This window comes from Diuraphis noxia, unplaced genomic scaffold (genome assembly GCF_037042655.1).
Source record: "Diuraphis noxia isolate RWA-SAM2 unplaced genomic scaffold, SU_Dnox_SAM2 contig0002, whole genome shotgun sequence".
Lineage (NCBI taxonomy): Eukaryota > Metazoa > Arthropoda > Insecta > Hemiptera > Aphididae > Diuraphis > Diuraphis noxia.
The window spans coordinates 34,161,848-34,189,203 of record NW_028301712.1 but is presented as its reverse complement, the minus strand read 5'-3'; the positions used below and the strand labels follow the sequence as shown (position 1 = coordinate 34,189,203).

Here is a 27,356-nt window from a genome sequence, read left to right as displayed (position 1 = left end):
GTCACATAAGTCTGCTTTTCTAGTCTACCGTCATTTTATATCATACATTTTCAAATTCTTATTACTTTTAAATATACGCCAGAACTTAATAACAAAATAGTATTACGCCAAAATGTTTTACGCCAATACGGCCACGCCAAAATGTCCGGGTCCGTAGTAGCATATAGTTTGCAGTTATATAGTATAAAGTTATAGTTGCACTTAGTATTTGTAAATCAAAAAATTTTACATTTTTTATAAAATGGGAAAATTTAAAAAAAGCGTTGGTCGAAACAAAATAAAATGAAAAGTTATGTATTTAATTTAAAAAAGAAAATAGTGGAGTTCTCTAGCGTTGCATGGCTTAGTTGGTTTGTAAGTTAATTTGTTATTGAATTATTTATTTTAAGTTCTGAGTGAAGCATTAAGCAAGTTTATGTGTTATAATATGTTTCAAATTTCATGTAGGTACGAGGTACGACCATGAAGATCTAGACGGGAGATCAATATTTTTAAATGAGAGTTTTTCGAAAAAAAACTATATTATAAATTAGGTTTTTAAATGTACAGCATAAGCATTATTATTTAATGTAGATACAACTAAACTCCTAAAACAATTTTGATGTGTCTAACTCGAGGATTAATTGAATAGGTGTTGTGAATATTGAGTTAGTATCTAAAATATTATTTTATTTTGTTTTAAACTTATGATGATCTGTATTTGAAGTGTATTCAACAAATAATTTTTTTACATTTACCGATTATCTAATCAAAATATCCTGATTTCCAATAAATATCTTAAAACCAATATGTATAATAATAATGGATTTATTACATATTCGTACATCCAGTTTTTTACAATAAAAATGTTATCATTAATAATCCAAATACATTTTCTTCTGATATTTGGAGTGCATGCGCTCAAACATGTTTTGGTAAGTAACGTTAACAGAGTTTTTAACTGGTGTACAAAAACTCTCTAATAACGTACCGATCTGGTTTGCTTCACATAAAACTATGAGTTCAATTGTATCACTACCGTCACCTGCATATGGATATCGTACTATTTAGCGCCGCATTGTGCGGACCTTAACCCTTAAAAAAAAATATTCAAAATTAACCTATAATTAATAATTATAAATGGTTTATATATAAAAATGTCAATGGCTCTTATTCAGTTAATTTTGGTTTTTAGCCATGGCTAACTGGTCAAAATGACTTAAAAATTCAGTCTATCCGAATTTGGTATCAAAAATACCGGCTGCCATTTAAAAAAAATGCAAGTTATGTTGTGCATGCGCGTACTGAGAGAGTTAAAAATTTGAAATATATCTAAAAATGTGTATTTATGTAGGTACTACTAGCTTGTAATAAAAAAATCGATTTATTCTAATACAATTCGGCCGACAAATCGAGTGTTACCTAAATATTGGTGAACGCACTGTATATAGGCTTTGTGGATAAGATATTATTAATTTTTGTGTTATAACTACACCATAAAATAAAAAATCGATTTTTTTGAAGAATGGGTTTGCCTATAGATTATTGTTATTCTTTATTTTTTTTTTCGGACATTTTTAAAAACTATTGGATTTTTTTTACTTTTGACCCTCTAAAGTACCAATTAAATTCACTTCCTACCAGAAAATATGCTGAAGTAGAAAATCGATACTTTTTACTGCCCCTAAAGGGTATGACATATACAAAAAATTAAAACTAATATACATCATTATAAAATAAATGCATTCATCGCTCCGCTCAGAAAATATATCAAATTAGTAAGTAGGAAGGTACTTCTTAGGTAGTGCTATAAGTAGGTCTGTTACCCCAGTTCCACTAAATTAAGAATTATCTAAGTCGAAAAATATCACAACAGTTGTTATTTAATTTGTAACGATCGATTTGTTATCCTACTGTCCTAATTTCGTCATTTGTAGGTACCTACTTTACATATTCTCAATTTTGTGAAAATCGATTTATATTCACGTGTGGTGGTACGTGGGTTGCTTAATTATACCATTAGGTAGTACCACAATTTTTATAAAATCGAGTTTAAAATGTCTGAAATATAGTTGTTTTTTTTTAAAATTTTTTGAAGGAAGTATTTGATACTATTTAAAAGAAGTAAAAAAAAAATTTAGATAATTTAGATACGTTAGATATTTTTAAGACAACATTTTTATTTTTGTAAAATAGAACTACTTGTTGGTGCTCGATGCAAGTGTTTGTACTCATTGCAACTTGAAAGTAATAGGTACTAGTCGAAAGCTTGATTGTTGTATAAAGAGCGTAGTAATGGTATAATTATGGTTACACCAGTACTGCCATGTGAACATTGACTTTCCCAAATTTGGGGAGTTAATTAGTACTAGTATTTTTAAGTTAATTTATATATACATATCATCATGATTCAAATCATACTATATGTTATGCGATTTTCGTTCAATATGTTGTAAAAAATTAAGTGTAGTAGATTGTTGTGAGGTGACATTGATATTATTGTTGGGGTGATTTTGATAATCTTATTTATGTATATATTACATGTATTTAGATTATTTTAGTGGTTCATGTGTATAAAAAAAATGGGTAGTCGTCCATATGCTAATATTAGAGATGAAGTTGTGGAAGAAGCTCTTCAAAAAGTTGCTGAAGGGGAACTTTTAATTTTAAAAGCGGGTACAATTTATAAAACTCCGTAAGGCACATTATACAATCGTTTTAATTGGAAATACAACAAAAAACCTGAAGGGCAGCCAATATTTAGTCATGAGAATGAAAAAAAAAATGGTAGCTGTTGTATCAAAGTGTGGTGTTTGGGGATTCCCTTTAAGGCTTTAACTTTAATGGATTTAAGGTTAACATACACAATTTGTCTATATTACAATTAGTTTCAAAAGTAATTAAAATAATCTTGTTTTAGATTAATTGCAAAAACATCAATAGAAAAAAGAGGGATAATAATACAAAAATGTAAGGATAATCTTCCAGGTGACGATTGGGCAAGGAATTAGTTTAAAAGATACAATACTCTGACCCAAAGAATCACAACAAACATTTCTCACATTTCTCGATGTCGTACGGAAGTCTCCCCTACTACAATAAATTCATATTTTGATAATTTGTCTTCAGTATTAAAAGATATACCTGCTGATAATATTTTTAATTATGATGAGATCAACCTCCAAGATGACCCAGGTAAAAAAAAATTTTATTCAAGCGTGGTACCAAATATCCTGTTCAAGTGCAAAACCACTCTAAAAGTGTTCGCACAATAATGGTATATGGGTCAGCAAGTGGTATTCTATTACCGCCATATATTATTTATAAGTCAAACAATTTGTGGGAGTCTTGGAAAAATGAAGGACCAAAGGATCTCCATGCTGTGAAAGTCCTTGCTGTTCAAAAGGAACCAGATATAATTGTACACCACATGGACGGATAGAAGTTTCACTTTCAAAGAATGGGATTTCACTTTATTTTTGCCTCGTACAAACCGTTTGATTGGGTGAAAAGTATTAATAGGAGACAATCTAACATCTCATTTAATCTGGAAGTAATACAACAGTGTAAGGATTCTATTGATTTTTATGTTTACTCAAAATGCAACTCATTTAACTCAACCACTAGATGTGTCGATGTGTGTTTTTTCCAGCCTTTAAAACAAAGTTGGAGATTTATATGGGTTAGTTAAACATATTATACATTTACGTGACTTTTTTTTAAACTGGCGAACCATTTTTAAGTATAATTATTTTTAGGTACTAAATATGTAGTATATTTTATAAAACAACATATAAAAACCCGAATTCCCTATAATGGTATAGCTGTACCAGGTACCTACATAAATAAGGTAAAAAACAATTAATAATAAAAATAGTGTAACGTGGTCAGGGGACCTTGTTACGATATTAGTTATTCAGGTAAGGTTTTCTATTCCTTATGGAAAAGTTTTCCGTATAGCTGGGGGTTAGAGCACTGTGTATGAGGTTTTTTTTATCAATAATAAGACACGTTTGGTTTATAGATCCATATTAATTATTATATTAAAAATAATACTTTACTAATGTAGATGGCTGTTGATTAGTGTATTGGTGAGTTCGCTCCTGTTGATGGTGACCGTCGAACTAACTGCTGTGTGTCATTTTAATAATAAGTAATTATGTGCATGGGTAGAAAAGTGTTGAGTGTGTATATTATGTACTGGTCAATCATATAGTGTGTGTTAAGTGTAGGTATAATATTTATATATGTATATGTATATAAGGTGTAACGAATGTTACAATAGGTAAATAACATAACATTTTTAAGTTCGAGATTTTGCGTATATTAAGCATGTTATGCAGATTATTCCACGAATCTACATAGAAACTGCAGCTTAGTTTCCAACTATTAAGTGATTTTCGACAATCTTTTTTCACATACCTATCTGTATTCTTTTTTAGTTAAAACAACAGTGTAATTAGAATTTATCAATTTTTCGGTGAAACTTAATTATAGCTTCAAAGTTATAATTTAATATTAAAGTTATAAATTAATAGTTAAAATAATAATTGAAATAATGATAATATGTTTCTTAATATAAGACTTATTGTCATTTATAATATAGGTTATAATATTGTACCTATATCCCAATAATGCACGCGTAGAGAATAATGAGCTTAAAAAAAAATTAGAGTGTGTGAGTTACACTCTGGGGAAGTAAAACTTCTTTCATAAGTATTAGGTCCGTTAAATCATAAGTGAGATAGGGAAGGAGTGAAAAAAATCAGTACGAAAAAAAACACATAAAAAACACTCTGAAAATATTAATTAAAAAAAAAAAACAAACAAATTTCAATAACACTACCAATACACTTTTGTAACCTCATTTTTTTTTCACAAAGAGGAGAGTAGAATTGAAAAAACATAGAAACACACTAAGCAAATGAAGCGCTATCACACTCGGATATATAAATATAACATTTAACCATTCAAGCGATTTCTGTCGCAGTCATACACACGCATTCATACACCGTTTCATTTTTTCGTGACGTTTCATTCTTTCGTGGCGTTTCATTTTTCGTGACGATTTTTTTCTCCATCCATACCTCAAGAAAGAAGTTTTACTTCAAAAAGGTTATCCACGCCAATGAAGATCATGGTTTAGTAATTAGAAAAATTGCTCGTCTCTCCTGGTGTAGGTAGCATATAAAGGTTTGGTTAGGAAGATTGCAGATTTTGTCATTTTGACAGATTCTTATCAATATATTACATTGATATGATACTATAGACATGCGTAAAAAAACAAATGCAGAAGAATAGAAATAATATTTGTAGGCGATATTTTTGTAATATCACTTATTATTCGTAGGTATTAGTTTATTGTTTATTCGATCTTTGCTTTCACATTATGATAACATTTTGAAATGCATTTATAAATACTTTTTAAAATTTTGTAGATTGCAAAAATAACTACAGAAATTAAAATTATTGTAAAAGAAATAACATCCAATAAGTAATATTGATACCATGTTAGATTAATCGCATGCGATTTTAAATGTGGTGCACCTTTGTGGCGAAGAACATATTCTGTCCAGTAAACAACCGATTGTGCTGGTGTCATCGGTCGATCTTTGAATACATTTGAAGCAGTTTTAGCATTTATCTTGTACCTATAGAAAATAATAAATATATATTTGGTACCTACCTAGTCAAGTTAAATTATTTTTACTCATTTTGTTCACTAATATCATATTATAATTATTAATTATATTTTACTTTTTGTTGTTGATAAGTTCTAAAACATGTTTTAACAATGTTTCTTCAGACACAGATAATAAGTCCACGGAGATCGCCATCCCAGCATTGACTAAATTATCTATATTTCTATATTGATCACCAAATAAAGGAAATCCAAGTACTGGAACACCGGCATCTACGGCTTCATATAATCCAGATATACCACCATGACTGATGAATAGTTTAACTTTAGGGTGCACTAAAGAGTATAGAATCAAGTAAGAATTTAAAAAATTTAAATCAATACCTAGTTTTAAAATTTTTATAATTTATTTACTAAGAATGTCTCTTTGGGGAAGCCACTTTTTCATCATTACGTTTTTGGGTTTATTTTCTAATTCATCTTCATATTTCCATAAAACTCTCTGAGGAATTTGAGCCAAGACATCAATAAACGCATTTCTAATGTGTTCTGGTATTGAAGACATTTTAACAGTTGAACCAAAAGTGAAATAAATGACACCATGTGAAGATTGTTCTATAAACTCTAATATATCCTGAAATCATAACATTAAATTATTATATTTTAAACCTTAGCGTAATTAATAATATTATTTTACTTTATAATGTTTAATCATGAAGGTACCTAACTAACTACCTATTACAGTCAAACTTGGCTAACTATAATTTGAAGAGACCGGGAAGAAGTTTGAGATGAAAACGATTTTGAGTTAACCAAATTCAACAGTAATTTAACTTCAGATACCTTTGAATCGTTTTGAACTATTAATATTTGAAATTTGAAATTATATATTTTTTATTTTTTATATAAATGCCAATATTTTTTTTTCGTTGGGCCGAAATTCTTCAAAATTCAACACGAGATATACCTCATAAGTTATTATGATTGCATTCGAAAAATATTAAAGATCGATAATCTTTTTATAAGCCTTTAAAGTTCAAATTTTGAACCATCGATAATTTGCAAATTATTTTGTAGTTTAAAATTCATAAAATGTTCAATTCTTATTGTTAAAAGTATAATTAATTTAAAACAAGGTAATAAATAGCTTAAACTATAACTAAATAATCTAAAAAATATATAAGAATAGTTTTTTGATAGACATTATAATTTAAAATGTGAACTTAAATAATATTGTACCTTATAATTTATAAGGTATAATATTATTTTATTTTATATTTGTTTAATATACTAAACACCATGAATACAATTTTTTCGGTTAAAATTAGGCCAAACTTTCTTTTTAAAATTTAACAATTACAACTTATGACTTATGAAGAACCTTGTAGCATTTTCAAAGTGTATGATCGAACTTTAATTAAATCCACAATTTTGTTTATCCCAAATATTTATAAAAGTACTTGACAATGTAATCCTTTATTTTTGATTCCATAAAGAACTAACTCATCCGATTTTCTACTCAAAAGTCAAAATTGAAAAACAAAAATAAGTACTTCTTGGAGAAGTACGTTGAGACGATGACACAAAAAAAACCAATAACTACAAGATAAATATATTCGTCATTTTTCTCAGAATCTAAAATAAACCTGTAAAGCACAGTGGATTCCACCAATGTGGGCATTCGCGTAATACGGCAAACGGTTTGGTCCATTTATTTTATATACTTAAATGTTTACTAACTAACTAATTTCAGTATTTATATGGCAAACCACTTAAAGTCAGCAAGTGAGTTTGGCCCCAATCTGTCCACATTAAACAAAATCTACTGAATTAACAAATAGATGATACATTTACATTTAATATAATTACATACATTTGTTTAAGTTTTTTACTTTTAATTGTTTTAAAAAATATTATCTTAAGTAGTAGTTTTTAGTCGCTGCGATGTAAAATTGAATATTATTTTACGTATTTCGTCATATAATAATGTAATGACTGTACAGTGAAATGACACGAGCCACGAATAGACGATAGGTAGGTATTATTTTATTATTGTGTTAGTCATTGCGATAATCAGCTGTATTATGGTTATAAACTTTTAAATAATAATATACTACCTATGAATTAACTTAATAATATAATATATTAAATTGATTTTATTCTTATACTCTTATATGTATATATAATATATATTACCTATGTTAATTCTCATTATATAAGTTGAGAACTACCCAATCAAATTTAATATGCACTTAAGTATGTGTTATTTCAATAATTACAGAAAATTTGTCAGAAATAAATATGTAGGTATACATTCTAAAACCGTAGTTACATAATAATAAGAGCAAATAGTACCTACCTATACGGGCTATACGTAACATGTTTTGATGGTTTTCAAAAAAGTTTTTATAATGCACTTTGGTATAATGAAATATAATAAGTAATAAAAAACTAAACTCTTAAATGTAGGTACCTATACATTTTAAAATAGGTATTAAAAAGTATCTCATCGTTTTTGTCCACGTATTTACGTTACTTTAAAACTTACAAAGTTACAAAACTATTCAAGTACTTAATGGAAATTAATAATTAAGTTTATAACTGATTTAAGACATTAAAATTCAAAATATAATTTTCTCTACATTGGCTTTAAACACAAAAAGAATGTTTAAAAAGTTTTGTTTTTCGTTGAGTGCCAATAATTATTCTTGGCGAAAATTGGAGTGGAGACGTATTTAAATTATAAATATTCTATCAGATGATGCATTTAAGTGTTAAATGATATTTTTTATTTATTAATATTTTTTACTTATGTTTTTATTCACTCATATTATTTAAGTATACTTGTATTATATTTTTATATTAAAAAAAAAAAAAATATATATATATATATATATATTATATACGACAAAAACAAAAGCGACAAACGACATAAAAATAGTGCAAGTTTCTTAAAAATACGAATTTCGTTTACGTTTTATGTGATATATGAGAATGATATTCTCACGCGTTGTTCTAAAAATATAACGTGAACGTATTCTTTCCCAACGGCCAACAGTGATCAACGAAATTATCGACACTAATCGATATCATGAACATTGAAAATTGCTACAGTATCGATGTCGAATTTCAAAGGGTTCATTTTAGTGATTGATAATTGATAACTTTAGTTGGTGATGAGTTAACGTATTGAAATATCTTGTGTATGATTATAGATAATTACTATCTCAGGAAGCTAATGATGTATTTAGTTTTATCAAAATTAGTACATGTTATTATCAAACATGCTATCTACTTTGTATAATATTCAGCTGCATTTGATTTTTAAATATAAATATAGACACGTCTTAAAAAAAAAAAAAACACTTAATTTATCGCTATTAAATTAACAACATTAACTATATAAAATTGTTAATGTATAAAATGTAAAGAAGATTTTACTCTATAGGTTTTTTGATTCTTTACTGTACTTACTCAGCTAGCGCTAGATGTCTGCACTCTGCAGCAATGAACGGATATCGACATATTATCGTCCCACCCATACCTACCCTCACAAAAGACACTTTAACACTTAAAGTTACTCATTTCCAGCTCTCCCTATTTTAGTCGGTGATACCAACTACTAATAATAAGTAATTGAACATATATAACATGACTATTGTTAATTTAAATTCAAATAATATTTCTAAGATAACACAACTTATCATAAAATATTTTAATATATTCAGTATTTCAGCATGACGCCATGACGTATGTTTCCCACAGTGATTAAAAAAATTATTTTCAATTTTTATTACTCAATCAAATTTGTTTTTGTTTATGACATTATTTCAGTTATTTTCTCTTAAATCACAAATAGTAAAACGGATCGTTTATAAACAACAATATCAACTTGCAATAATTCACACTCTACGTAAAATATTTTATCATTATCATCCTTTCCATTTTGCGAGTCATTAATCTCGATGCGCCAGGACATATTTTTGTACGGCTACACTGCGGTTTTGCGTTGTTGAATGTGACCAGTGCGTTAGGTACCAGTGGTATACTCACCATTTGGCTTATTTTTTGTCTATTAATTTTTCTTAATATACTAATAAAGTAAAAATTATAGTTTTAAATGTTTTTTCGGATAATTTTTATTATTTCATGTTTTATCTATCAAGTTAAGTTTGATGATAATAATAAAAATATGTGATTAAGTAATACAATCTTATTTATCATGGGTCGATTTACGCCAAGGCGTTACTAATAACGCCTGCAGTTCTTTATTTTGAAAAGAAATTGAAAGGGGTATGAAATAGTTGGAATAAATCTGCGTACCTCAATATTTAAATGTCTTAATGTTTATTTAGAATGGGTACGCATTAATATATTTAAAAAAAAGTAAAGGGACTCCGTCTCCATATGTCTCCTCGTAATTTAAACAAGTTTATAACTTACCTATACGTACTGGTACTATACAATACGATTTAACATAATATCCTAAATCGTGATATCAAGTTTATAGACGAATAACTCAGGCTTGTGCGTTGGCTCATTTCAATGATTTTCGGAGGTTCTGACCTTAGTTAAAAATTCATTAGTCTAAAATTATCCCCATTATATCAACAGTTATAAGCAGAGCTAGGATTTGTATTCAATAAAAATTGTAAAATATGCATTTTATTTACCAAAATATGCAAAAATATGCATTTTAATTTCTATCTTTGATTTTATATTGACCGACATACTTTTATTAATTGTGTTTATCTTTCTCCGTCAAACTATTCAATCTTTAATCGCATACCTATTGTACCATAGGATTGTATTTATAAAAATAAAATTTGTGTTTGACAAAAAAACCAAGTTTTATACTTTAATCAGTAGAGCTAGAATTAAATATGAAATAGTAATATTTTTTTAATTTTAATTTTTTTAATTTGCATTCTACTAAAAAATAATTATAGCAAAGCGATTACAAAAAATATTAATATTAAATTATAAATATTAATTACGAAATATACTATAAAACATGCATTTTTCGCATTCTTATAATCGAAATATGCAATAATATTCATTTTATTCAATATATGCATTTATATGCATTTTATCCAAAATATGCAAAAACATGCAAAATAAAAACACCACCATTCATATCATCATGAGATGATTCGTGGACATTACTGACAAAATCAATAATCAGAAGTCGCAAAAAAAACATGCTGTTGCATACAAATCCTAGCCTTGGTTATAAGTAATCGTGTATAATAATTTCCATTGAATATTAAAAATAGTAATTTCTATATACCATACATTTTTCAAAATATTTTGACTCTTATTGAGCTATTTATAGGCGTGAGAATATTTTAATTTTAATTTTAATTAATGTCGATAAAAAATAGTTCGTTTGGTAAAAAGAACTAGAAATTGTAATACTCGGTTTCTATCATAAGTTTCCTGTTAGTGGGAACTAAAAAAACGTTGAATATAAATCTACAATATTTTTTTTATGAGCGTCTGAAGTTAGAATTTTAATTAAATTCGTTAAAATTATGATGAATGATGATCATCGATATTAAAATAATTTATACTTGCAAACTCTCTAAAAATAGCCTTACGAATTCTTTCAAACTATTTGCTAACTCTGAGCATAATTTTCAAAAATTTTAAACAAGCTGTAGAGCCAACTTCACGGATGTATATTGTAAATCACGGGTAAACAAAAACCCGATTAGTCAGATCAAGTTTTATTTTTATTATACTTTGCTATTATTAATTACAAATAGGTAGGTAATTAGTTATCAAAAACCAGTCCTCAAAAAAAAAAACATGTTTTTTTAAAAAAGTTTCATGACTGGTAAACAACACTATTTTAACACCTACTATAAACACTTGAAAGTAGGTCAATGGTCAATTAATTTTTTAATTTGTTGATGAAAATAATAAATCATTTTTTAAAGTTATAAAAACTAAATAGTAAATTGTTCTTTTTCGAGATTCCTATTTTCCTGATAGTAAAAAACATACAATAATTGTCTACTCCTATACGTTTATTAAAATATCTAGCACCTAGCACTGGTGTAGGAAGAAACAACAACTAAATAATGATTATCCACCAAAAAAATGGACGCCTTGCGGTGTTCTTATTTTAAAATGTTTGTGGCAGGCGAATGTAAGAATACAATTTTTTTTGTTGGTATAACGTGGTCTAAAATAGTAAAAATAGTAAGAAAATGTTATACCACTCTTTTAAAAAAAAATTTAACATGTCACTTATCGCTGGCGTATACGTACCTCCGGCAACTCTTTAGGTGGTCTCAGGTGTATGCCGCCGACGTGGATGATGGACGGCAGGACGGGGTTGGGGGGTTCGCTGACGTAATGGCCGTTGATGAACATCAGAGACGTAGTGACGGTTGGCGCCGTATCGTACTCTTTGGGATCGGTGCACTTGAGAACTCTCTCCGCGTACTCTATAGCGACGTCATTGTACGCGAACAGCGCTGAATTCGTCAGCCTCTGTGCAAACGTCTTGGGAACCCCGTGGCCGGCGACCAGGTGCGACGCGGTCGCGGGGTTGGGCACGTGGCCAGTATGCAAGCGTTCCATTAACCCGATGGCCGGTAACGCCGATGCGAATATGAGCGGCACGCCCAACTGGCCGGCCACGTACGACACGCAATCCGACAAGAACGGCTCGACGATGACGACGTCGAACGGCGGGCGGCCGTCCCGGCGATGCAACCGCAGCAAGTCCCTCATCGCCGGGTGGCCGTAGACCATGTCGCACACGTACCGACTTCGCCGTGCCCACTGTAACGCTTGGCCAACGGGCGTGCGCCACTTTTGCACGATGTCCGCCAACTGATTGTCGCGGGCGACCAGCAATTCCCGGGACAGGTCCACCTCGGTGTAGTTGTCACGCGGGCGGTCGCCGTCAGCGGTCGGAAACGGCGTGAATGCGGTGATCGTGTGTCCGCTGTCAACAAGCGCCCGCAGCACGCCGCTCATGAAGTTCCAGTGGCTCACGCCGGCCATCGTCTCCACGGCCAATATCCTCGCGGCGTCCGTAGCGCACGCCAACGCGGCCGCTAGCGTGACCACCGATTGCAACGACCACGGTAACCACCGCATATCGTCACTGTGGCGCGACGCTCCAGTAGGTAACCGAAAGGTAGTGACAGGTGAACTTCTTTTATGAGTTGATAAGTGATGGGTGAGTGTAACGATTTAGTATTTAACTTAAGTGTTTACACGAAAGGCAATTAGGAGTATGACGGTAAATGCCTTTAACCGGGTTCGGTCGGCTAGAATAATTAGACTTGCCTCTGAAGAGTTCATCGAGTTTCACCTCGCCACTACATCTCGATGTCGTCGATTAATAAATAATTATTATTCAGTTGGTGTATAAAAGCGAGACGCGTTCATTTTGTTTTCTGAATTATCCTAACACGCGGATAAACGTAAAATTGATTGATTAATATGAATATGTGGATAAACGCAAAATATATAGACAGACGTGCGCTTTTCGCAACGGACAACGACGACTACGATGACGACCCGACGATATGCAACGCATAGGATGACAGTAGGTACGACTAGAACTCAAGGATTTCTGATTGGTTGGCAGTTGGTACATAATATTGGTACCTACCTATATATATGCTTCAGTGCTTGGTATACATCATTAATCTAACAAACCGGCAAATGTGCGTGTGACGTGTGTAATGATGCAATATCATCTAATTTTATAAGTTATGCAACTGGAAATTATTGGTAATTATTACCTACACGCTGAATGTGATCATTGATCGCAATGTAATATTATTACCGTTATAAAAAATGTTTATCTTAGAACATGCGTATGATAACGAACGCAAATATAATGTTATACGTGATATTAGTTGGGAGTTGGTACAATGTTATCTATGTACCTACAAACCTACATGTATAATATAATATAATTGTGTATATTTCAATGTTTCTGACCCATCATCAAACATGACGTATCTGCCTGCTATAACCTAATAATAGGTATTCGTAGTACCTATCACATTTTGTGATATCTTCATAATACTATTTACCGAATCGCGGAAAAAAAGCCCAAAAAAATAAACACACCAAGGAAAAAAGTATAACAAATATAGGCAATCTTATATACGGATTACGGATACTCAAATACAAAAATATTAGGTACAATATAAAGTCATAGGTACAATAATAATAATAGTCACAGCAGGTCAGTCGACTGTAAGAGTATAACAAATAACAACAATTATAGTATAAATATTTATTGCTACCTAACCTAACCTATGATATTAAATATATAATGAAATTAAAACTCTATGTTGTCATTCAAAAAAGTAAAAAACAAAAAATTATAAGAATAAAATGGTAAAACGGTATATAAGTGTATTTATATTTCTGGGCTTTTTTTCCGTGGGCTTTTTTACCGTTAGGTTTTTTTCTAGGCTTTTTTTCCGCCTACCTTATTTACCATATATAATATCTATAAAAATTATTTTTTTTTATTTTATTTTTTTAAATTATTTTTTGAGATCTGTGTGTGTGTGTGTGGGGGGGGGGGTGTTTATATCTTATTTTTCAACACATAGTTAATTAATAGGTACTTAACTCGCACATATCAAAGATTTTTGAGTTTATGAAAAAGATTATTTTTTTGAGGGTTATTATTGTGGTTATGGTCTATGGTTAATATCATCATAATATAATTTTTAACAGCTTGTCCAATAATTATAATTTGTTATGATAATAAAAATGTTATAATAGTAATTTTAAGTTAAAAAATATGCCAACTACTATTATTTTAAAAAAAATTTATAGATGTTAGATTATAGCCTTATCGGGCTTATCTACGTTATATTATTTCCTATAATTTGTTTTAATTTTTTGTAATTATGCTCATGTAAGCATTATGATTGTTCATAAATCAGATATTATAGGTAGTTCTTTAAACTATTATAGCTTTTCAATATAAGCAGTACCTATCTATATAATTAATGAGTACTTAACTATATGCAAATGTATCAATGTATTAATATCAACTATTGTTACATCTCCTTATAAAGTAATAAAGTATTTACTATTTGTGTAGGTACTGCAAAATTGTATTCATTTAAATATTTATCTAATAATATGGTCCATTGGTTCCTGAACATTAACATCACAATTTACAAACTTATACGTTTGTAAACGTCACTTCAGGAATAGATTATGCGTTATACCTTTTATACACGTTTCAATAGGATTATAAAACGATATGATATTATTTATGTGTACCTACCGTGAGAATCCCATTCATCCTGTATTTGTAAGAAGCATATCGGTCTAATGGAAATGGTCCAAAATACCACTTTCGTTCCATAATTTGGATAATCCGTCCTGGGTAGAACACGATTGCGTACGTTTGTCCTTTTTGGCAACACGATTGCGTATGTTTGTAAATGGGTTAAAAGTACCTTTCAGAAAAAAAAATAAACACGATTGCGTATGAAATTGTATGCAACGTTGTCAAATTTACCAATTTCATCGTATATAAAATAAATAATAATATAATATAATATGTTATGATAATATAATAAATATCGAATACATTTACAGTTCTATAATAATACATAAAAAAAAAAAAAATAATAAAATAATAAATAAAATGAGATTAAATTAATAATATAAAAGTAATTAATAAATAAATAAATCGTCAATTATTATTTTAATAAAATTATCGTAAATAAATAAATAAATAAAAATTATGTGAAAAAAGGACGTTGCATCAGCGTAATCGTTCTATTTACTTAATCTATACATTTACAACTTACTTGATAATTCGATTGACAAAAAAATATAATTTCATAAAATAAGACCGATTTTAATTCAGAAATAGTTAAAAATCCAAACAAGTCTCAAAAATCCAAAAAAAGCACTAAAAATTAAAAAAATCATTTTTATTTCGTTCATAAGCAATCCAACGTTAATAATGTCTTTTCTATTTTTTTTATTACAATATTATCTAAATTAGAAAAGAAAAAAACAAGTACCTATATTTTAATTTATATTTAATATATTTTTTTTAAGTTAAAATTTTATTTTGCGGGCTTTGAGCTCAGCTTAATCAATGGTTAAATATTAAATGACTATATAATAATATATATATTTCATAAAATGTTATTTTACAATATTAATTAATATAAAATAAGTATTTCTACTAAAATTTCAAAAATTACAAATAAATTTCAACGGGCCCACCGGCCCTTAAAGTATTCGGGCCCCTGTACTCAAGGTCCACCAGACCCCCTTGTGGGGATTCTGTATACCGTTATGAAAATTGGCAACAACGCTTAAAACTTCGTACGCAATCGTGTAGTTAAAAAACAGGTAAAATCGTACGGAATCGTGTATCGCCGATAACGAACGTACGCAATCGTGTTTTACCCTCCGTCCTATATGCACCTTATTTTAAAATTATTTAAAAAAATGTAATGTTTTATTATCATTTAGCATTTTAATATTTAAATAATGATTGAAAAATTAATAATTATTGAAATTATTTAAAATGCCCCATATTTAAAAAAAAAATAAATCTCGCATCCCTGATGGTGTGCCGGATTTATTAATATAGTTTATAATTTATTTATTCGTTCGTATACCTACATACTTTGTGTATCTATTATGACATTGTAATGTTATTTAATGGCAACGTTGTATGTTTAACTTACTTTTACTTTAACTAACTTAAGAAGATATATACCGTACTCGACTATAAAATTAAATTGTTTAAATATTAAAACGTTTAATCCACTGCAGTAGTAGAATAAATCTCAAGGTAGCTTATAACGTCAACAATCGACGATTTTAAATATTGTTATACTTTAATACTTATTTCTTAGCTTATACATGCATACACATTATACCTATGTCTATTTTAATTTTTGAAATAATTATTACAATAACCACCACTAAGTAGGTACCAACAATGAAATTATCGATCCGGAAATAAGGCATTATGTGTTATTCCAATATTCGTCGTTAAAAATCGTCAAATGTATATATTATAATGATACATTTACTTGATATAATAAGATTATAATTTAATGTAAATTTAACTTTAAAAATAAAAATTTGCAATTATATTTATAGATGTGAGTGTGATTGCATATTTTTTATCTAGGTAGTTTTTCATTTAATTGTATTAACATTTTGTTCTGCAAATGTTTATGTGTTATGAACATAATCATGTAACTTGTATTTAACTATTTAAATTATATTGTATAAGGTATATAAAAATTTGTGCCTAAATTAACATTTTAGACTGTTCCAAAAAGTATTTGCAAGGTAGGTGTAGATTGGAAAGGACGATGTTATAAATCTGGTGTACTGTACTGTCATATTATGCACAAAATCAGTCCTGTTGGTAATTACTTGGAAAAAAGTAGATGGGTGTGCTACGCCAATCCGAAATTTTTTCCCACGAGCCCAAGGACGTATAATTATCAAGTTATATGATCCACCCAAATATTAAATTTGATTTTTGTTTATATCATACTCTATATAGCTTAATTTATTGTCCCTTATTACCTTATATTGTCTGAAGTCTTCTCATTATTTAAGCCTAAACATGATTCATGTTTATAGTTATTTACATGCAGAATGACAATTTTAACGTTTGATGCAAGCCCAATAAAAAATTATATCCCCAAATTATAAAGGTAGGTACTATAGAAAATAAAATAAACGTCGAAACCACTATAGATGAAATAGACATTAGACAACCAACCACCGCCATCATTTGTTTTATATAGCATCTAGGATTTATTTGGTTTATGTTTTATATTTTAAATATAAACATTGAACGTTATAAATTTACGCACTATAACTTTTGTTCGGGGTCTTAAAAGGGATGAACTGGCCTTATCGTTTCTAATGGAATTGAAATTGGTTCGTTTGCGAATTTGTGTACAGTACAGTGAACAAAGAAATCGCCAGGCGTTCATGGAAGGCGAAAAAATAAAAAAGTAAAAGTGGATCTTGATCTAAGATAGAAAATTGAATTTATATAATAATGTATACATACATACCATACAATCACAGTATACAATGAAACGGCTGATGTAATAATTATACCAATAGGTACCAATGGTTGTTGCGACGAGAGCGCTGCGAGTGTTTTATACATACAAATATATATCAAATAAGAATTGGACGCCATCTGCATCGATAGTAGCAGCAACCGAATAAGACGTATACTTACAGGGTGTCAGGGTGACAATTTTTCTAAATTTCCGAATTTGATTTTATGAACTCCAGCTGTCGAGCACAGACGTAAACCTTTTTTTTTGAATCAAAGTATAGGTACCTAGTACCTACTTCAAAGATGTATTTTTTCGATATTTTATGTTAAACTAAAAGCTTTGTTGTAGTCGTTTAAAAATTAAAAATTGTAAAAAAAATAGAGTATAATTGTATATTTCATTATATTATATCCATGTTGAGGATAATAAGTATACAGTGTGTAAAAGAAAGATATGACATTCTGCAATCATATCTTTTATATGTTTTATTTGTTATATCTTTTTGGGTGGTACTCTATATATCTGTTATTTCAAATGGTGGCTCTTAAAGAGTTTTAGTAAGATGGTATATATTATAAAAATGATATTTTATAGGAAACTTAATATTTTGCTAGGTCATAGACATCTAGAATTATAGTTTATTAAAATTAATTTAACCATTTAAGTTTATAAATGGACCACTCTGTATGAAGACAGGGCTAGGATACGTGAGTAAAATATAATACTATGAATAAGAGGAGTCGTATAACATTTCTTTGGTGACGGAGATCGCGTACAAAACGGGCTACGTGGGTAAGAATGCGACGCAAAAGCGTCCTAAAATAATATTATGTTATGTGGAGTGTTTTATGAGCGGTGAAATTGCAATAGGTCGAGAAAGAAATTATTTCGTTTATTCACTCCATCCATATGTTGTTTTTTTTGTCTAGTTGTGGTTTCGTCCAAATAGTTTCTTACTACACATTTACTAATATTAATTTTTAGATTTATTACTTGACACTATGTAAATTGTATCGTATAATATTATGTACCTGCAATAATTATAATATTATAATGTCCAGGTTAAAATATTATTAATAATATGTATATTACTTACCTATAGTACCTATATAGGTGTTTAGAGAACAACCACCATGGTTTGGAGGACGAATTTATTATTTTATTTTTTTATAACTTTATGAATTATGAATGACAGGCAGTGGTTATTGTTCAATTTATCATGGTTATTACGGAATAAACACAGTTGACGTATCTATATATGATCATTGGATTTACGATGCTCGTGGTAAAATAAGCCAGTGGTCCTTAAGTTTAACAACCACACTCAAAATGTTTTTAAAACATTATGAAAATTAATATTATACAGTTTGATAAAGGATTTATTTATTTGATTAAATTTTAAAACTTCAATTTATTTTTAAATTATTAAATATTTTATATTTAATAATAAATAAATACAATTACGTCCCACCCAATGATTGTAGAATAATAATATTTAAAAAATAAATGTAATGAATTTAAATCATAATTTTTAATGAAAATAGTTCAAAATACTACAAATGTATATACAGAATGTGCCGCAAGGATTTACACATTGCAATATCTCCTGATATAATAAATATATCATATATCTGTTTTTTTATTAGAGTCACACAGACAAAAATTACATGTATTTAATTTTTTAAAAATTTTTTATTAGAAATAAACAGTCTATATATTAAGTATGTATAATAAGCTTATGTGTTAAGAGAAGACAGGACGTGAGAAATTGAATAAAAAGCCACCCACTGGCAACACTTAGCATGAATTATTTATATATATATATACCTATATACCGTGTGTTCAATTTTAAAGGTAACAGGAAATATTTCGAACGCATGATCTTGAATTTGATTCGGGGTTTTTTTACAGGATACAGGACATATAAATACATATTTTTTTGATAAATTTAAATTTTTAACTTTTTTTTATCTACACATTCGCAGTAAAATAAAAATTTCATAAATAGGAACCATTATTTTTGACACTGGATTTGGATTGCTCTATTTTTTTTGATTAATTTTGATCTTTACAGTTTGTTGATATCTTCAAAATTACAATTTTTATGACGGTCTAAAATTTTAAATCAGTTTAATTCGTAAATATCCTATTTTTCAACGCTCAATCTTAATTACACATTTATAGGTATTATTATAACAATTTATTTTTAGTAAAACTACAATCTGTATTTATTATTACATCGAATTTATAAAAAAATATCATTATAATTTATTCGTTGAAAAATGTGATATTTACGAATTAACTGATTTAAAACTTTCGACAGTCATAAAAATGGCAATTTTGAAGATATCAACAAACTGTAATGATCAAAGTTGCTCAAAAAAAATAGAGCAATCTAAATTGTCGTATATTGTAGACTGCAGTCATCGGAATAAAATTATTTAATATATATGTAATATAAGTGGGAATATTTTTATTATAAATTGCTAGCATAGGTCGGGCCGAGGAAGCAAAATGTGCTGAGGCGACAATATTGTATTCTGTATATAACACCGCCGTACGCGCAGGCACTGGAGAGTCCGGGGGTCGCTGAGCGTTTAGGCGAGAACGCTGGTACTATGATCGTACGTGTGAAACGACGATTGTAGTACGGGCTACCCATCTGGACTTGTCAGTGTTTTATTATTATTTTATGTTTGTTTTGTTTTAATAAAAGTGTTTCCGACCTATAAGATATATGTTTTGTTTGAGTAGTCACATAATTTTATTCTACCGTACTCCTTGAATGCGATCTGTAACCGATCAATTTTTGGTCGTTGAGGATTGAAAGTCTAAACAGTAAGGTAGCGATATCGCCTTCTTGAGAGCCAAATTGTAACCGGTTAATTTATGGTCTTTTGGTAACTCAAGTGTCGATAGAGGTATATCATCGAAATAAGGTGCATATACGACAAAATCCAGTGTCAAAAATAATGGTTCCTATTTAAGAAATTTGCGCAGATAAAAAAAAGTTAAAAATTTAAATTTATCAAAAAAATATGTATTTATATGTCCTGTACCTGTAAAAAAAACCCGAATCAAATTCAAGGTCATGCGTTCGAAATATTTCCTGTTACCTTTAAAATTGAACACACAGTATATAGGTATACTTATATTTTTTGATTTTTAATTATTGATGATTGAAATTGTGGATATATGTAAATATTGTATATTTTAACTACATTTTTTAATTAAATTAAATTTTTTGATAAAAAAGTTATTTTTTAATTTTTGAAAAAAAAAATGAAGATACATATTTTTTAGAGTTTATTTTGATAAAAATGTTGACCTTCCAACATTTTATTTTCATTAATCTCATGATTTTTAATATTTTTTTAGTTAATAGATAAAACGGCAAAAAACTGGTTTTTATTAGGCCGACGAGTCCCCTCTACGGCTAATGGGTATATTCCCACGGAACATCCTGTATACATTTTATGTACCTAATATAATATGTACAAAAACTTAATTGTTCAATATTCAGTGTAGGGCCTGAAATACCATCTTATCGTTATGGCATACGATTAACGGATAAATACAATCTGATCGGTACACCGTGTTAATCTTAAGTCATAAGGTATACTCTATTCAAAATAAGACCGTGACCCGGCGGCGACCAGTTTTCGTCGGGCGGCAGTCAGACTCCACCAAAAAATAAAAAAATAAATATTTGTTCAATTATTAATATTGAGATGTCTATAGTCTTATCATGTTATAATTATGTAAAGTAAAATAGGTGTATAACTGTACATTATGATAAATGTTCAATACAATTGTTTATTATACTTGGGAAATTAGAAAGAACGCTGTTACTCTTAATAGTTTTTGTGATCCACATACCAATTAGGTAATAAAAGTACTTACCTATAGATTAACTTTTTCAAACTCAGTTAAATTTATGATTTGATAACTGTTAACTTCTAACTTATCGATCATGACGTGTTCTTTTAACTTGACTTGAGTTGATAATTATCATTAACTTCCCACCACATCGCGAGTAGATAATAAACTAAAAGATACCTGCAGTACAATTTTGACTAACCATTAGCAGCATTCTTGGGTTTTACGTGGTAAAATGTATATTGTATATTCCATAATTACTTTTTTTTACGCGATGTTATATAATAATATAATATTGTATATTAGTAAGAATAGTGAAAATTATAATTTGCATCATACCGACGTGAATTGAATAATATTATTATAAGTCAGTGGCTTAGGTGGTAAATATGTCTTCTAATAATAAAAAAATAGGTTTTAAGAATAAGAAATATTATTTATACTCATAATTTGTGATGAAAAATATTTTCCAGTACTGTTTTTATTTGTATTTTGTGTGGAATAAAATATATCCAAATTTAATATTAACTTTTACCTGTTAATTTAAATATATATTTTACCTCATTCAAGGCTTAAGTATACTTTATGTTAACTAAATGAAAACTGATATACCTATCGTATACATCAATATTTGTATGGTCTGCTAATTATTGCAATCGCAATTCATTGTAGGCGTTAGACGGAAAGTGTTCAGAAATTTGAATTCTGAGTTACAACCACAAATAAAAACTACCTATATAGAGAGTAAAAAAAAATGATTGGTAATAAGTTTGATTAGGATAATTATTTACTAACCGACGAATTGGTTTTGGGAAATAATTTAAAACTACATTGAGAATCTAAACTAGCTATTATAAAGTAAATACATAGTTAAGAACAATTTTATTTACAATAGTAGGTAGAAGTTATTTTACTTATATTGATAATCATTGGTATTTTTATGCATTCATTTTTCTTTTATCTCAATAAAAGTTTCTAAGCTTATTACCAACATAAATATTTATTCGTAGGTAATTATGGCTAATAATTACAACATTCTAGACAGGAATTATTTTTTATTGGAAGTGTAAGCCTATATAAGCTTGGTTGTAGATGCCCCTACCATCGTCCCACCTGCCATCAAGGCTAGGATGAAAGCCGCGGAAAGGTAAGCCACGCCGAAGTTGTAGAAAAGGCTTTTGACGTCATTTACCAAGAGTTCCTAATCTCAGTTGTACGCCGAAGGGTTGGAAGGACTCTGCCAAGGGTTTGTCTCTTGTTCCACACGACACAGTTCCTCTCAGAACATAGCTTTTTTCAATAGTATCTACATAGGGTGTGTAGGGTTGAAACCCTTCAATGCGTTCTGTGTATATTATATACTTACCGTGTGTATATACAAACACATGGTAAGTATATTATATTTAAATTCGTATTTATTTATTTATGTATAGATAACGCCTCGAGGATACAAGTACAATACAGATTTTGATATTGGATAATGCGTAAAGAATACAAAGTACAAGAGAAAAAAGTAACAAAGCTAACGAGAATATAAGTTAAGATAAATATTACAAACACAATTTTTAAATTACATATTATAACAAATTATCGTTTGAGAATTTTTCGAGTATTAACGAAACTGCTTAATGATAATTATACGAATGTTTGATCAAAAATGCGTCTATTTACTTAATTTAATTTTAATGAAATATTTAATACTTATTACAAAATATAATTTTTTTTTATATAATAATATCATTTTTGTTCCTATAATTTGAATTACTGCATGGATTAACCGCAATCTTATTCCGAGGTCAATTGAGAGTTTATACAATGATCCCGGATAGACACCTAATACCACAGTTGATCTTTTTTCCAATTCTTTACAACGTGAATAAACCAATCGTGTATTAAAATACTCGAGAAAATAACTAAAATATGTGTAAGTCCGATGATATCGTAGTCGATCTAAAGATGTGTTGAAACTAACTAAGCCCTTTGAAAGTTAATCCTTTTGAATCCAACTGCAGTTAAAGGTGTATAACTTCCTCTGTAGAATTAGATTAGAGGTTTACGTCTTTTCTTACGTTTTTCGCCCAGTAAGTTTTCGAAAAACATGGCTATTTAGTCCGTTCTACTTTAAACTATTCGCTTTTAATCAACAGGTAGGTAATAAAAATCTGTGTTTCGATCCTTGGCCGATGAAAACATTAAACAAAAAAAATTATTCTATTTCTTGCTTATCGATTTCAATTATGTGTTATATTACTGTTTTATAATATATGATAACTATTAAAACGTTGTGTATTTCTATAGATTCATTATATCAGGGACATGTTAATATCAAACAAAGGGAATATTTGGGAGGGTTTTGATGTTAATAATATTGAACTAGACATTTAGTAGTTAAACTAAGTCCGTTTAACGTATAACTTTTGAAATATAATAATATATATTTTACTTTATCAAAGATCTACAGAGTACAGGTGTAGCGCAACACGGGAAAAGTGATGATACGAAACTAATCTATCGACCGTAGTAAGCACATGTATATTTTAGCAGGAAGTAGTATTATTATTATTGAGGTCCGTCACTCCAGCAACCCAAGTTAAAAATATTTACACCAAAATTTCACAACATTATGTAGCCATTTTGTAACGAAATTTAACCATGATAACTTTTTTTGTAACTTACAAGAGAGCTCAGACATTATACAGAATGCTTTTATGCTGCATTAAAATTCGATTACATATTGTAATTATTTTCTATTTAGTATATGCATCTTGTTTTTTTTTTTTAATTAATATTTTAAGAATATTATTTATTTTGTAACTAACTTATAAAAACAAAAACATGTTTTTTTTAAATATGAGGCAAATATTATATTTTGATAATACCCAAAACTCAATAAAAATATGTGGCCCGCTAATTGTATATTGATAATTTTCTAACAAATGTTTGTATAGGTGGAATGAGTCCTTAGAATTATCATCAGCAACACGCCAACACATATTTCTTTGATGATAGCCGCCAATGCTGCTGTTACAATAAAAATGTATTTCATTATAATTGCCTATATTAATCTTCTTAAAACGAAAATAATTCCTATAAAAAAACCAAAACAAAGTTGGATTAGATCAATTTAAAACTTTTTTTTTTCATATTTGTTTTTATTTGTACAATCTTTATAAAAACAAATAATTACAATAAGTACAATGGATGTATAATATAATATAGGTCATCATGGTTGGCTTGGTGAAAAAACTATTCATTAATAGGACTTCATGACGGGATGGTGGACTAGTTAACTAGTCGACTAGTAGGTCACGGCACCAGCTACGCTTTAAACGTCGGCCAGGGTCGACCGGGATTGTTCCATGAAGAGAGGTTTTGAATGAGAGGGTTTTGGTGATTTGAAAATTTAAGGTGGAAACGTTTATATAGGGTTTTGGAAACGTTTTTTACTGTTGGAATGAGGAGGTCCCTGTGGAGGGTATCATTTGATACATAAAAGGGAGCTTTAGTTATCTGTCTGAGGCATTTAGATTGAAATGTTTGGATTCGGTTTATATTGGAGTCTTTGGCTGATCGCCAGAGTTGAATTCCATAGGACCAGATAGGTTTAAGGAGTACTTTATACATAAGGATTTTGCTGTGTAGTGAGAGATGTTTGGATGACAGTAGGAGGTGAAGTTGTCTTTGACGATTATTTAGTATGAGTCGCTTGTTACGTATGTGGGTAGCCCAAGTGAGTCGGCGATCGAGGTATAGACCTAGGTAACGGACATTTTGAGCGGTCAGGAGAGGGTGGTTGTTAAGAGTGATGGAGGGGCAGCTTATTGGTCTGAGAGTGAATGTGCAGTGGATGGATTTGGATTCATTGAGTTTATACCTCCAATCTTTGTACCATGTCGAGAGGATGTCGAGGTGGGTTTGGATTCTGCTGGATGCCTCGAGAGGGTCACGGTGGATAGCCAGGATGGCTTTATCATCGGTGAAGTCACCAGTGATGGTGAGGTTGGTAGTGGGTTGGTCTGACGTGTACAGGTTGAATAAGAGAGGTGCCGCTACAGCTCCTTGTGGCACTCCAGCTTTAATTGATGATAAGTCAGATAGAGCTGAGCCATATCGTACGGAGAAGTGCCTGTCTTCTAGATAGGATTTGAAGATTAAGTAGAAGCTGGGAGGAAATATTGACTTTAATTTAAAGAGGAGGCCGTGATGCCAAATTTAAAACTATAAATATAAACATAAGTTAATTAGGTATAAATGATACACAATATAATTATATATATATAATATAATATAATATAATACATATAAGGTAGGAACATTATTTGTGTTCTCTCGTTGATCTTTTACGATATTTTAATTTTTAAATGAGTTGTGTGCATTTTCTAATATTCATACTTTACATACTCATTTAAAAATTAAAATATTCTAAAAATCAACGACAGATAATGTTCTTACATAAAAGTTTGATAATGGATCAATTCACTCGAATATCTAAATTAACGGCACAATATTGAAAACAATGAACGACTATTTGGTATGTCGTAAGTGTGTAAAACGGAGACAACACAAGCGGGTGTGACGTCCTCTTGAGTATAGTAATTTATGTTTATGTAAAAAATTATTTGAAGTATTTAAAAAAACTAAATTTTTTGAAAATTTTTATTTTATTTCAATCTTAACAAGCCGACCATGATAGGTAACTAAAATAATTTTTTCGCATGTGTGAGTATATAAAATCGGCTAAATAATATAATATTAAGCTAATGCGACTAAAAGCATTTATAATCAATAAAATATACAAATAACGGAACTACTAAATTACTAATTTGTTTTGTTTTAAATTTTTTCGATTTGTAGACTTAAATATGAATATATATATATATATATTATGTATACATATTATATATATAAGGTGTTCAAAAAAATAAAAACGGTTTAATTACTATTTGAATATTTTTATAATTATATAAAGCAATAATTGATAACATTGTCTTTCATTAGGTAAAATAAGCAAATTCCACGAATATTTTATAATTTATTTTCTATTTGTGATTCGGTAGGTTGGACAGATAGAAAATAATAATATGTATAATGGCTATAAGTTTCAAGCCCCTGTGATAATTATACAGTATGGAAACTGAAATTATTATTATCCATTTAAATTTATAATTTCATCAAATGTCGACCCTTAGAAACAATGCATTGATTAAGAAAAAAAAAATGCATAAAAAGCTACCCCTGTCACTGTAGTCAATGTGACCATGTCCATTGTGTGTTGAACTTACGAATAATTGAATAATTAGGTATCACTACACAAAAGGTAACCACTGATTTATATAATATTTATGTTATGTACAGGAATACCCTTTTTTTAAAACGGAACAACTGATTTACGTTACAAAAATGTTTTAGCTTTTGATCGGAGAGTATAAAACCTGATTTTTTTTATAAGATAAATGAATTTAATTACAGATTCATTTAAATCTGATTCATCAGAGTAATCGCGATTGAAGAATGATTTATTACGAACAATTTTCGTTTTGTTTCACTAACTTCTTTGTCCTTGTATGTTGTTTAGTATATATTAGTACATCTTAAAATATATTATTATAATATCTTATTAGTGCTATTAAAGTTAATCATATAAAACTATATAATTTATTCTTATGTCTAATACGAAGTTTTATATTCGTGTAGAAAAATAAATATCTTAACACATTAATATAATAATTATTATAACATTTTTATAAAATAGTTATTTTATGAATATGCTAATCTGATTCTGGAAAATT

At 29.0% G+C, this 27,356-nt stretch overlaps 1 protein-coding gene across 1 annotated transcript; it reads right to left on the bottom strand.

The window, feature by feature from the left end:
* Window positions 1–5,316: 5,316 nt before the first annotated feature.
* LOC107165124 (UDP-glucosyltransferase 2-like) lies at window positions 5,317–13,245 on the bottom strand. Its single transcript, XM_089220634.1, has 4 exons — window positions 11,897–13,245; window positions 6,035–6,254; window positions 5,737–5,956; window positions 5,317–5,630 (listed from the first exon to the last, which is right to left on the bottom strand). Exons 1-4 carry the CDS (start codon window positions 12,734–12,736, stop codon window positions 5,345–5,347), a joined length of 1,566 nt encoding a protein of 521 aa, XP_089076760.1. The 5' UTR covers window positions 12,737–13,245; the 3' UTR covers window positions 5,317–5,344.
* Between the last annotated feature and the right edge of the window lie 14,111 nt (window positions 13,246–27,356).